Consider the following 14,123-nt stretch of genomic DNA (forward strand, 5'->3'; position numbering starts at 1 on the left):
TAGGCCATCTAGCCCTTCGAGCCTGCCCCGCCATTCAATAAGATCATGGCTGATCTGTCGCTGCTCAGTTCCACTTTCCCACTTTCTCCCCATAACCCTTAATCCCCTCTCTTATCAAAAACCCATCAACCCGCGTCTTAAAAATATTTAGCGAGGCAGCCTCCACCACTTCAACGGGCAGAGAATTCCAGAGATTCGCCACCCTTTGAGTGAAGAAGTTCCTCCTCAACTCCGTTCTAAACCGCCCCCCTTTATCTTGAGGCTGTGCCCCCTAGTCCTACTGTCCTTTCTGAGCGGGAAGAGTCTCTCCACCTGTATCCTATCTATCCCATTCATCATCTTATATGTCTCAATGAGATCTCCCCTCATTCTTCTAAACTCCAACGAGTACAAGCCCAGTTTATTCACCCTCTCCTCATAGCTCAAGCCCCTCAACTCTGGTATCAGCCTAGTAAACCTCCTCTGCACTCCCTCCAGGGCCAAAATATCCTTGCGCAGGTGCGGCGCCCAAATCTGCACACAGTACTCCAGCTGCGGCCTCACCAATGCCCTATACAGCTGCAGCAAGACCTCCCTACTTTTATATTCAATCCCCCTCGCTATGAAGGCCAGCATCCCATTCGCCTTCCTGACCACCTGCTGCACCTGATAGGGGGCTTTAGTTCAGTTGGGCAGCATGGTCAGTGCAGGTTTGGAGGGTTGAAGGGTCTGTTTCTGTGCTGTAAGTTTCTTTGATCTTTGTTCTTTGCCCACACAGGTAGTCACACAAGGCCAGAATTGAACCCAGGTCCCTGGCACTGTGAGGTAGTAGTGCTAACAACTGTACCACTGTCTGGCCTATTATGAGGGGCTTCTCATAAATAGTAACAATAGACAATACCTCTTTGAGTAAGTTTAAATTTAAACTTTATTAACAGTGTCACAAGTAGCTTACATTAATACTGCAATGAAGTTACTGTGAAAATCCCCTAGTCGCCACACTCTGGTTCCTGTTCAGGTACACTGAGAGAGAATTTAGCTTGGCCAATGCACTTAATCAGCACATCATTTGGACAGTGGGACGAAACCAGATCACCCTAGAAAACGCACACAGGCACAGGGAAAATGTGTAGACTCCACACAGACAGTGATCTAAGCTGGGAATTGAACCCAGCTCCCTGGCACTGTGAGGCAGCAGTGCTAACCGTTCTGCCACTGTGCCACCCCTACTATTGTTAAAAGTACTGCCAAAAATATTGTTAAACATGTTTGTATGTATTGCTAAAACAAGAGGCATGCTATCAAAGCTTTACGTCTGATCAGGATAGCTCACAAGACATTGCCAACAGTAACTGGGAAGCAACAACTTATACTGCATGAGAAGAGAGTGCTAATCAGTTGACAAGTAGATTCTAATTGATGAATGCGTTGCCATGGAGAATGCAGCATGGAACTGTTAACTGCCCAGCTTTGTTTAAACTGGGCAGGTTGACTCTGATTGGGGAAGGCATTGCCCTGGAGAATGAACCAAGGAATGACTGTTCTCTAAGCTTTTATTTGAAGAAAGTACAATGTATGGACATGTTCCTTTTGTCTGGCTCACTGGAGTTAGTTTGGGACTGGAAAGCTGCCAATTCACTGAAATATTTTCATCTCAATGCAGCAGGGTAATTCCATTTCAGTCATACACTTTGTTGATATTTACCATCCAGTTAGAAAGATATATATAAATAAATAAATAACACATTTCCCTACCTCAGTAAAGCACATTGTATCCTAAGTATTTTTTCGTTTCACAGTGTTGTGCAAATTGGTACTTTTCTTGTGAAATCTGTTGATTTTATTTAATAAGGAAACTACGGGATTTTGTGGGTTTGTGATCCACTTTATGGTTGTGCTCTTACTGATGGGGCTGTGACTACAATCTCATTGGCAGGCTGGGAAATCAATGACAGACCAGCAACCAAGCTCAAACTCTTAAATCCTCCGATTAGTTTAAATAAAACTATCTTTCCACTTGTGTGAGTTTAATTCTGTGAGTGTATTTAAAATCTTTTTTCTGGCGAACCCTGAAACACGAGGAAGCAAGGCGGCAGTAAATGGGTTTCAGGTGAATTCTCTGGCTGGTTAGACTGGTTGGGTGGGTTAAGTGAGCAGTTTGCTCATTCCACACTGTTTGAACTGCTGCTTCTCAGTTACTGCCACTCGCTGATTGCTGGCGGTCCGCTTTTTGCTGCTAAGATGAAGATCGCTGTGTTTTTCTTCAGCTTTTGGATCTCCCCTGCACTCTGTGTTGGTGAGGTAGCTTCTTGTATTAAAGAAGCTTTTAAACTCTTAATTGGATCTGTCTTCCTTTGCACAATTCCATCTTGATCGAGTTTTTGTTTTTAATGGAATTTCTTCCAATAATGGTTTGAAACTGAAATCTCTGCTCTTCCAGTTCTAAACGTCAAACCAGAAGTTTCCTCGATCGGTGAAATTCAAGCTCTCCGGACCACAACCACCGTCACTCTAACCAAACCGATCTGTGTCTTTACCAATGGTACTATTGTGGATGTTTTCGGAGTGCAAGCTTCTGCAAGCTGTGAGTGTTGGGTCTGTTTAAATGGGGAGGGAGGAGGGGCGCGAGTACTCACAAGTAACTGGTAATGTAGCGATGATAGGCATTTACAGCAGGAGGCCATTCGGCCCACTGTGTCCACGCTGGTCAACAAAAATCTGACCGCACTAATCCCATTTTCCGACACTTGGGTCTCTAGTCTGGAGGTTATGCAAGAGAATGTCTAAATGTTACCAGAGCTTCTGACTTCGCCATCATTTCAAGCAGAGAGTTTCATACTCTGGAAGTATTTCCCTTGGACTCTCCTTTTAGCCTTCTGCTTCTTAATCTATGCCCCCTGGTTATTGACCCCTCTACTAATGGGAAAAGTGCCTTTCTATCCACCCCACAGTCCCAGCCTATCCAATCTTTCTTCGTAGTTCAGACCCTTCAGCCCTGACAGTAATTTAGTGATTCTCCTCTAATCACATCCTTCCTACAATGTGTTAACCAGTGCACACAGTACTCCAGTTGTGACCTAACCAAGGTTTTATACAATTCTAGCGTGACCTCAATGTTCTAGTATTCCATGCCTTTTTAAATAAAGGCAAGTATCCTATATGCCTTGTTAACTATCTATCTATCTATCTATCTGCCTGCCCTGCCACCTTCAGGGCTCTGTGGAAAAGCATCCCAAGCTGTCTCTCAGCTCTCCCCAAATGCATTACTGTATACTTTTTACTGGGTTGAATTCCATTGACTGCTGCTCTGACCAATCCACTGATATAATCTTGCAATCCCTGGTGTCACCCTACCAATTTCTGTGAGATTGGCAAACTTCTTGATCATGTCTCCTACATTTTAAGTCCAAATCATTAATGTACACCACAAATAGCAAAGGCCCTAATACTGAGCTCTGTGGAACCCCTCTAGGAAAGGATTCCTAGTCACTGACACATCCCTCTGCTTTCTGCCTTTCAGCAAATTTTGGATCCAATGTGCCACTTTGCCTCAGATCTCATGTTTTCTAAACAGAATTCCATGAGGCACTTTATCAAAAAATGATATTTGGAGGGATACTTGTGTGACTTTGCAGTGAAACAATGGGTAGAACTCTTGATAATGGCCATTCACTATCCCAACAAACTGGGGGAATCCCTGAGATGATGATGCTTCTCATTCCATAATGCTCAAGTTGCAGAGTGGTGTGTGAGTGTTGGACTATTCCATAGAAATGGTAATGGATGATCTTTGAATAGTAACTCACAGGAGGCCATTCAGCTGATTTGAGCCTCTGCTGGCTCTTTTGAAGTTAATACCATATCCTTTATTTCCCTTTCAAGCATTTATCCAACTTGCTTTTGAATCCTCCTCTTAAATCTGTATTATAACTCTGGCCAGTGCGTTCTGACTTGTTTATCTGGAGCAGAGGTTAGGCTACTTTACCCTATCTAGATTGAGGCAAATTCAAAAAATGTTCCAATTCTAACTGGATCTGGGATCTGTTTGCTAAACCGATCAGATGCTCATAAAATCACCAAACTCTAGATTTATCTGTTTAGAGAATGAAGCTCCTTTTTTTTTAACAACAATACCTTGCATTCTTCTTCTTATCTGCTTTCCTTTTAATCTCCTGCCTTGTTCATTTCACCCATGTTTGATTAATGGTTGATATTGGTTCCCAATCTACCATTTTTGGATGATGTCAGGAATTTTTTTCTGTTTGAATCAGTTTGTTACTTGTTTTATTTGAAATATTGTGGCTTACTCTCCTGACACTTTTTTTTGCCTTCCTGTATCTGTGGCCAGAGCGAGGTGTGGTACTTAATACTTGCACTCCTGTTGCCCTTTTTCAGTAAACATTGCACAAACAATTTTAGCTGTTTTCATTCTTTTCCCCCTCGATCAATTAGTATGAATTTGGGATTCATCAGTGTCAGCAATGTTGCATGATGCTCATGGAGTGTCTTGCATTTACTGATCAGGCTTTTCTCTTATGTTCTTGCATAATGGAACTGCTGTATTTATAATTATTGTTAGATTGTATCAGAAATCTGATGTATTGTGCAGTCAACTCAAATGCTGTAATGCATTGAAGTCTGGCTTCCATTTTTGATTGCACACCTCTTAATGCTGAAGATTTTAATCTGACTTGAAGGCTTTCTATGCAGTAAAAAATTGAGGTTTCTTGTTGAAATGGGGAAAAAACAAACTTCTTGTCCATTCAACTTGTCCCTGATTTTTGGATTCTCCTGCTTTTAACGGTCCTCCATTGAAATGCAGTAGACCTTGTAAATGTTCTTACTGGTACATGTGGCCACTCTGAGGTGCTTTGTTGCATAAACATGCTGGGTATTGTGCTAGAAGATGGTGTGCTGACGTGGAGTCGATGCAATCTCTCTTCTCAGTTCTCCAGTGATGTTACTAGGAGCATAAAATCAATTGTTAAATTTGTCTGACTAACTGACTAAGCAATTAGTTGTCATTCTTAATAGCCAATTTTTGTACAGTTTATAAACCTGCCCACTCACTATTGTATTAAGGACATAACCGGTGCAAAAGTCCCTGGTTTTGCTCCTGTAAGTATTTGCTATGGCATATTCAAAATTCTTGCCATTGAAAGATACCATCTCAATTTTAAGCTATCATGCACTTTTTTTCAGAATTTATAATCCCCAATGATATATAAATGCACACTACTACAGCCTGGATGTATATGGTGCCTTTTGTAACATCTAACATAGGTTTACTATCCCTTTTTTTTTAAATAATGGGTTCAGCAATTGACATTTTTGAACTTCTAGATATCTAATCTGAAAATAGACACTAATGAAATACACTGTTGGGCAACTGCCAACTCTATCCTGCAATGTATTGTAACAGAATTCAAATGGTAAATCTCACCAGAACCACTGACCTAAGCTAAACTAGCAGCAGTTTAAGGAATTCAACTAGAATGATCTGATCTGCTGACTGGTCATCCTCCTTCAGTTGATTGTGTTTTTTTTTGTTTAGATTTGATTTGAAGTTATTTGCAGGTTTGGAATCTTGCCTAGTAGTCCAGATATGTTTTGGAGATTAATATTGCTGTTATAACATAGTGAAATATACCAAGATGCTCCATGAGAACATTCATTATAAAACAATATGACACCTGAGTCACAGGAGATATTAGGTCAAATGACCCAAAACTTGACCAAAGAGGGTTTAAGCAACTCATTGAAAAGAGGAAAGCAGGATGGAGAGGTGTAGGGAGCATATTCAAAAGTTTTGGATTTAAGCACCTGAAGATGTGGCCACCAAATTGTAGTTTAAATTTGGGGGAGGCACAAGAGAGCTGAATTAGTGCTGATATCTCTAAGTTATGGCTGAAGTAGAAATAGGGTGTGACAAAATTGTTACTTTGTGGCTACAGAGTACCTTCAAGTTGAGATATACATGACTCCTGCCCACCTTTGAAAATACTTGGCCCCCAGTTAACCTGGTGTACAGGTCTTCAATCCAGGGCATGGAGTATCTGGCAAGTTTAGAAATGCTATTGACATTAAGCTTATTGTCTTCACAAAGTCTATTTGACTTATCAGGCTTAAGGATAGGAACAACAGATGGAGCCCACTCTGCAAATTTTGCAAGTCATATTATGCCAGGTGTTCCAGTTCTGACTACTTTTTCTGAATGTAAGCGGTCTCACTGTAAAATACATAGGTATAGCATCAGGGTTGACACTGATCTTAACTTTTGTTCTCCTTATTTTCCTAAGCCCTTACTAGAAAACTTTAGTGCATTTGGTATAGTCCTGCCACAACCAGCCTGCACATGTTCAGTTTGATGTGCTGGAGCCAATCTCTCTCCATATGGCTAGGACCTGGTCACAAACAATGATGAGTGGAAGTCAAGCTGTTGCCTGTAAGTCATTAGGTACACCATGATGTTCTTTACTTGTATTTTCCAAGTTCAGGAGCTGAATACCAGCCTGGAGGTGATAGGTCTGCTCCCTGATAACAGAGACTGCGGTCCCTGTATTCACTTCCATTTTTGATGGGTGACCATTTACTAACAGCCCCACCGTTATGGGGCAACCTTTATCGTGGAGATGAGATTTAATTACGTTATCCTTGTTTTTGGTTTTGGGCCTACCTGAAAGGTACAGTCTTGTAATGGCTTGATTGTTTTTCTAAATAGCATGAGTTTTAACAGTTGCTACATCTTTGCCTCAGTTTGATCTTCTGCAGCACTTGTAGATGCCAGACAATGGACTATTGCAACTTTCTGGAATATGCTCCTTGGGGATCGGAAGGCTGCCCCTGCCTTTCCAAAACAGCCTGGAGTTGTGACTTGGGGGCTCCATCATTGTAAGGGATTTGGTGATATATTTTACTGGTGCCATCACTCAGTTGAGGAATGGACATTGAATGAATCCCACCTCCCCCAGTTGAAGGGCAATGCCATCTGAAATCCTCTAGTTCTTGAGCTCCCTTCTCTGCATTTTCCAATGACAAACCTATTCCAATGACCACCTTTAGAACCAAATTGGGTTTTGTCAATTTATCTTGGGCTGTCACATTGATTCCACAACTATCTTGCAATATGTTCAAGCGTAGCCTGCCAATTTTTATTACCTAGTCAGAAATTCAGTGATGGGTTTGCCCTGCTGTGTTAAAGTGGTATTGCTGGAGTATTGTGGAGGGATTTGGGCCATAATGGCCTTGGTTTTGGAGATAGGGGCTTCTGGGTAAGTAAGGCTTTGAAATACACTGAAGTTTGGGACCCCACATGCTGTCACAGGACTACTTTCTGTCCCTTGTTTCCACATCTCCACCCTTCCCAATTTGTTAGCCTTAAAAATGTAATGTCTTGGGCCCAGTCTTCTATGCTTATATGTAGGCTTCAAGTTCACCAAAATGGGGTGTTGCTCTTGCAGGAGGACTACTTGTCTCTGGAGGGAAGAAAAAAATCTCTAATGTAGTAGTTTTATTGAGGCCGCTCTTCTGTCACTATTGCTTTTCTTTTCCAATGTGCTCAAATTGCTGCTTGGTAGCCCCAGTGTACAAGTCATTCCCTGTTCATTTGATTGCTGGCCTGAGTAGAGTCAGCTGGTTTTAAATCCCCTACTGCTCCTTTCGTATTGGATAAGCCTCCACTTATCAATAGGGGAGCTTGTATTCAACGTGGCCCACAGGGAGATCTATCGACGATGCCCTGTGGCCATCATAACAGGGGCAATGGGTAGCAGAGTTTAGGATGGTCTCAAGTTTTATGGAGAACGCAATGTGTGACCAGTCAGTAGTCTCAGAATAGTCTAGTCCAAGGCACGCATAAGAGCTGTGGTGGTGGTGGTGGCAGCGTCCCTGACTAGTATTGTCCCTGAGTTTTTCTTAACTTAGCTGCAATGTTTTTGTATGCAGTTTGTGGTTTTCAAAACAATAGCAAAATGGCAGAAAGAGTTTAATATCAGCCCTCCTCTTTGCAGCAATCCCAAACAAAATTGGCAATAGCAGCATAAGGTCTTACCAACAAACGAGAGGAGGGGCAACTGGGCCATACCGGGCTGCAAGTTTTGGCATACCAGACTGTACATCTTCGCCTTTTGTACTGAGCACAAACCCTACCAGGATCCAAGCTGAGATTAATGAATATCTGTTCAGAGTTGGAAATGATGTCCGGTGTTTGAAACAAATTAACAATCCTCCTGAAAATTGTAATGCACCACTTGCTGCAGGAGAAATGTACAGGTAAGGGGGATGTAAATCTTTCTCCTATTGAGAACTATGGTATGAATTTTGTGCCAGTGTAGCAGATAAACTTTTCCTGTTTAATCGCCTTGAATGAATAATGCTAACTTGAAAGTTGTAGTGAATAGAGTGCTGCTTTCTATATTGGAAGTTTCATGGCTGTTACTTTCAGACCAGGGTATGGACATTGTACGTAGTATCATAGAATCCTACAATGCAGAAGGAGGCCATTTAGTCTGCACAGACCACAATCCCACCCAGCCCATAGCCCCATGTATTTACCCTAGCTAGTCCCCTTGACACTAAGGGGCAATTTAGCAAGGCCAATCCACTTAACCTGCACATCTTTGGACTGTGGAAGGAAACCAGAGCACCCAGTAAAAACCCACACAGACAGTGGGAGAATGTGCAAACTCCACACAGACAGTGAGCCAGGCCGGGAATCGAACCCGAGTCACTGTCTTTGAGGCAGCATTGCTAGCCACTATGCTGCCCCTTGTGGGCTTCTGAAAAAAAATGGGTGGGGTAGGAAAATGGAATACCTGGCTACATATCTAGACCAATAACTATAATGACTTGTACAAATTAATTGTTGAATTGTCTTATTTGAAGGTATACCTTTCCTGGTTATTCAAATGCTACGAAATGAGGCTGGTAAAACTGTCAATCTGTTTTAAATCATAGGTTCAAGTATGCTGTACGAAATGGATCTACAAACGTATTTTTTGCAGAAACACTCTGGTCAGACTCCATCACCCTTCTACAAGGCAAGTGTCTTCATTGGTTACCTATTGAATTTACAAGCAGTAGTTTGGCATGATGCCATCTGGCTAATTGGTAATACAAATTTGAAATGTACCACTTTATTCCTTTCTCTTCCAACTAAAAGAGAAATGTCATAGGCTGGTAAACTGACTCTGTTCTAACAGGATATACCTGAGCCTACCAGCCAACATCTGTACCAGTTCTGGTGTTAGTTTTACAACTGGTGGCTATTGACTCAACCCTCTCCCTTGTTCAATTTTTATTTTTTTAATTATCCTGTAACAAAATCCTTTCTCCAGGAAGTACCATTCTTTTAAAAAAAAAAGAAATATTTTCCATGGTCTTCCTGAAAGTTGATCACTGAAACTCAAAATTGGTCCCACATTCTAACTGGCCTGACCACTGCCTCAAGAACAAGTCTGAATCCCTCTGTTCCACTTTTCATAGGTTTTAATATTCTGCTGTGTTTGAATTTCTGGAATCGCTTAAATACTCCCATGTGTGTCCTGACTATGTCAATCCTTAACTATGGGTACAATGTCAATGCCTTGTATATAAAGCCCAGAATAACATTTTGTCTTCAACTAAAATTGGGATGAATTTTGACTTTGAAAGCAAATTAGCTGTCATTTTTATAGCTCTATAGATTTTATTTCAAGTTTGTAGCAGTTTTGTTTTCATACCACCCTTCCATGGCTTTTTTTTGCTTCCGATCTCCCAATGTCTGCAATAATGAATTCTAATTATACTTAAATCTCTTCTTTCTGAACTATACAGTGTGAACTGCTGGCCTGATGATTTTCCCACATTTGGGTGGGTTGAATATTTGATTGCTTTGTAAACCATTTTCTTTCAAACATGTATACTTTGAAATGATGTTGCATTAATTTGAGAAAGGAGTCTTTTCAATATGAAATCAAACCATTTCAAAACATTGTCCAAATGTGAACACTTTTTGTTTGTTAATGCGCTATGTGCCATGGATTAACTTGATGGTTTTCTTCTCCATCCCCCAGTTGCATGGAACGTTCCTGAATTCTGCTCCACATCCATGGAATATGGATAGTTGTTAGATAAGTTTGTGTTGAACCACTTACATTCTGATTTGAAATACTTTGTCAAGTATTTATATTCGCTTTGGGTTCCACCAGATTCACTGATCTCATTACAGCCTGGGTTCAAATTCACCTCCTGACTCCCCAAAGCTTGTCCACCATCTATACTATACAAGTCAGGACTATAATGGAAAACTCATTTGCCTGGATGAGTGCAGTTCCAACAACACATGGTGCTACGGTTGTTAGCTGGCTCACAGATCCAGACACCCGGGTTCAATTCCGGCCTCAGTCGCTGTCAATGTGGAGTTTGCACATTCTCCCTGTGTCCACGTGGGTTTCCTTTGGGTGCCTTGGTTTTGTCCCACAGCCCAAAGATGTGTGGGTTAGGTGGATTGGCCATACTAAATTGACCCAAGTAGTGGGTAAATGTTTGGGGTTTTGGGAGTGGGGCCTGGGTGGGACTGTGGTCGATTTTGGACTTGATGAGCTGAATAGCCTTCTGTACTGCAGGGATTCATTGATATAACAGAAATATTTGCCTTTTTTTTGATTTTCAAAGTTGGTTGGAGGTGGGTGGGGAAATCTTTCAATTATAATTAAGGGGAGAGTTATTTCTTTGAAGTCTTGCTTGAAACTTTAAAGATTAGTTAAATTATGGCTTTTTTTAACACACTGAAACCCTTGAAGCAAAACAAAAACTATCAGTTACTGTGTACTGTGTAATCCTTGCTTGGATTACACATTCTTTAAGTTTACAATTACGAACCATTATTCTGAATGACCTATCCCTTTCCCAAAGGGTTTGGAATCCCATTTCTTCCAAAGAGTTGGACGATGCAATTCAAGAGTTGGAGCCTCATTTAAGAACTAATTGCAAATGTGTTTGAGGGCACCAGTGTTTAGTTAAATTTAATCATTTTTTTTCTTGTCTCCAGCTTCTGAGCTGTCAGCTTTGGCAGCTGCTAGCAGGAGGACTGGAGGAATGGTGGTTATCACAGTTATTCTCGTCATCCTTCTCTTTCTTCTTCTCGGTGCCTTTGTTGCTTTGCTGATGTATATATTTTGGTGAGTATTGCCAGAAGTGAGTGTGGCTAGAGTCGAGAATGAAAGAGTAGTGGGTGCTAATGATTATGGTATCTCTGCATTTTAAATTTTCCATGTGCTGCATGTCCTGTGATAGTTCAAAGGTGATTCCATGCCCGGACGGCTGTAGTCTTTGTTCGCTATCAGCCTGTCAGAAAAGTCTTGCCATTATTTTAATATTTTGGTGCATCATCTCCACTTGAGCATAGTTTCAGAAACCTGACACTGCACAAATATAAAAATGCGCAAGCATTTTCCTTTGTGTAGAGAGAGCGCTGGGTGTTTCAAACTCAATCTGATTCTTGTGACCTGACATGAGTGTTGCCAGTCTTCAGGGTTCGTTGGATAGTAGTCAGAAATTGAAGCAAAGTCCATTCTTTGCATTCCACCCTATCTTGCCTGAGTTTAGCAGACAGAGACTGCAGGCGTCCTCCTCCTATTGGACATTAGTGATCCTGATGGGCAGCTACATGGTACCTTGTATTTTGGTTGAATTTAAATTTCTAAAAGTGCCACTTCTATTGGGTTTAGTGCAGCCTTTAGATTACCATCCAGTTATACACACACTGCACAATTGTTTGTAAAGCAGTTGAAAGCTATTACCACCTTCAGAGTTGTTTAAAAAGTTGTCTATTTCTGGCTATAATTAGTCACAGTTAGTGACAGAGCTAAGCTCACCTGAGGTGTTCAAACTGACAAGTTTATGATATTGTTTCTAACCTTGCTTGGGCACCCAGGCTGGGGAAAGTTACCTCCACACTTTCTCTAAAGATTGTGCAAGCAACATTATTGTGGATCTTTTCTTCACAAACCCTCTGGTCCATCATTCCTCTAATTGGATTGAATTGCACAATTTCAATGTGTAATTTCTTCTCTTCTATAGCCTGAAAAAGGAAATGCCTGCAGTAGAACAGCAGCCTCCTCCAGCAAGGTACATCACTCATAAAAAAAACCCTGGCTTTAATCCAGAAGGAACCAAAGCTGCTGCCCAACCATCACCTGGTCAACAGACTTACCAGTCTACTGTTGAGACTGCTCAAGTTTCAGGGTAACATGTTTGAAAGATCCAAGAGGCGTAAGTGTACATACACCTCAGTTTGCTATCCATTTTTGTGTTGATGCGTGTTTAGAACCCCAGATGTTTTGGTCAAGTGCTTGAAGTTGGGATGCAATGGAGGGGGGGGAATAGGTTTTGATAAACCTGCTTGTGCACTACAGCATGTCAACTTGGTCTAGTCCTATCTTCCATGCAGCAATTAAATTTCCATTATTTGTTAAAAATAAAAATCAGTTTTGGAAGTCTGGGGGCGAAAACACAATCTATCCATCTTCTTTCTCTCCTCAGGGATACATGTGACTTTTTTTTTTGTCTTGTTCAGGTGACTACTTTGCCTGAAATTGTTGCAGGCCAAACCTAAATTTATCCTTGCTAGATTTGTGCATATTTACGCTTTGGCATCTGTCACTATTGCAGGGATTTTTAATAAAATGTCCTCCAAAACCTGGGCTCTGGAATAGATTGCATGGATAACTACTGCAAGACAACTATTCAATTGGTGATCAGACATCTGTGACCAAGATGGAGGTTTTGCACTCTGTCTAACACCAAGTTGTTCAATATTTCTGTCATGGTACATTAAATCAGAAACATGAAACCTGTTTTGTTAGCTTGGTAAACGTCATTATGCAACCTTGCGATTTGAGAATTCTTACAGATATATAAAAATTCTTGTCATGGGTTTCAATTGTCGTGGCCCATGTGCTTTGGGCGAATCTATATTTTATGATGGTGTGTTTGTCCCTCTAAGAACAAGATTTCTGGTAAAGTGCCTGGCTTCCAGTCAACTTTCATTACCTGGAGATAAATAAAGTGTCAACTGAGTTTGTTAGATTTTAAATGTAGTTTTGGTCACGAGCAGGGTTTTAGTTTTAGAACAAACTTGCTGCAGGACATTTTCTTCCAAGTAGGGTTGTGCACTGGCTAATAGAATAACTGAAGGATTCCTAATGGTGAGTTGAACTTCTGAGATAGCTGAGCAAGAGAGCGACTAGCCTGTGTTGAATTAGGAGTCTACAACTGTAGGACGTTTGGAGGAGATTTGAATGGATGTCCTTGCCAGAAATAAGCTGAAGGCCCAAGAAATCTCAACCCTTTTTGCAAACCTTCAAAGCAGCACTCCAGAGACTTCTTCAGTTATTGGGGGTGTAAGTCAGAGGTATAGAAGGAAAAGGAAAGTTTGAGTTTGATCATAACACAATCAGTAATGATAAATGACTTGGTGGCTGCGTCCTATTTCTGGAGTTAATTACACAGTAAGGATATTGTCTTGAGAATCCTAGGTCATGCTGGTCTCTGACCAGATATTGAGCAGAAAATGCAATTAATAATTGGGAACAGGAAAAATGAGGTCCTATAACATAAAAACTCTCAAGTGACTGACACATGCTATTGTGCACATATCCATTGGTCAAACATGAATCTCAGCTGATAACTTCTTTGATTACTTAGATTCCTGTGCAATAGTGTCAATAACCGGTTTAAAAAAAACCTAGACTAGTTCCCGAGACTAAGTTGATTTGGAAGTGCAGCAATGTTGTAATTATTTATGAACTTTTAGTGAGTTTGAAATCTCCTTTCTGTAAAGCAGAAGTGGAGACTTCTTTTATTTCCACAATATAAACTCTTTGAGATATTTAAATTGTGTGGTGGGGGCAGTTTGGTTTCAAATTGTGGTAATACAGGCAGGTTTATCTTGTATCTAAACTAATGCCTGTCATAAGTGCCATCTCTTTGACTGGAAGTATATTTTGGGCTGTCGTATTTGGAAGAAAAGTAAAGACAACAACTGCATTTTGTGAGGAGCATGAAGACCAAACCGCTTTAAAATTTAAAGTAATTATTTTCTTTCCTATTCCAAGGGTAGTCACAAAAAATGAAGATGCCCTGAAGATTAATGATGGAGGAAG

General features: G+C 40.9%; 1 protein-coding gene across 1 annotated transcript; it reads left to right on the forward strand.

Annotated features, from left to right (window-relative positions):
• The first annotated feature begins 2,166 nt into the window (after positions 1-2,166).
• On the forward strand, positions 2,167-12,252 carry LOC145344068 (uroplakin-3a-like). The gene is made up of 6 exons (XM_080190859.1): positions 2,167-2,275; positions 2,420-2,563; positions 7,989-8,250; positions 8,935-9,017; positions 11,009-11,138; positions 12,040-12,252. Exons 1-6 carry the CDS (start codon positions 2,221-2,223, stop codon positions 12,206-12,208), a joined length of 843 nt encoding a protein of 280 aa, XP_080046985.1. The 5' UTR covers positions 2,167-2,220; the 3' UTR covers positions 12,209-12,252.
• The last annotated feature ends 1,871 nt before the right edge of the window (positions 12,253-14,123 follow it).

The sequence above is a fragment of the Carcharhinus amblyrhynchos genome, chromosome 6 (assembly GCF_965287045.1).
Source record: "Carcharhinus amblyrhynchos chromosome 6, sCarAmb.v2.hapA, whole genome shotgun sequence".
Lineage (NCBI taxonomy): Eukaryota > Metazoa > Chordata > Chondrichthyes > Carcharhiniformes > Carcharhinidae > Carcharhinus > Carcharhinus amblyrhynchos.

What these genes read in the sequence shown, in the direction of transcription:
- LOC145344068 (XM_080190859.1), top strand. Translation starts at nt 2,221, where the DNA reads ATGAAGATCGCTGTGTTTTTCTTCAGCTTTTGGATCTCCCCTGCACTC. An exon ending in CTCCCCTGCACTCTGTGTTG is followed by an intron (nt 2,276 to 2,419) that starts GTGAGGTAGCTT and finishes CTGCTCTTCCAG; the next exon opens with TTCTAAACGTCAAACCAGAA. An exon ending in TTGCTGATGTATATATTTTG is followed by an intron (nt 11,139 to 12,039) that starts GTGAGTATTGCC and finishes TCTCTTCTATAG; the next exon opens with CCTGAAAAAGGAAATGCCTG.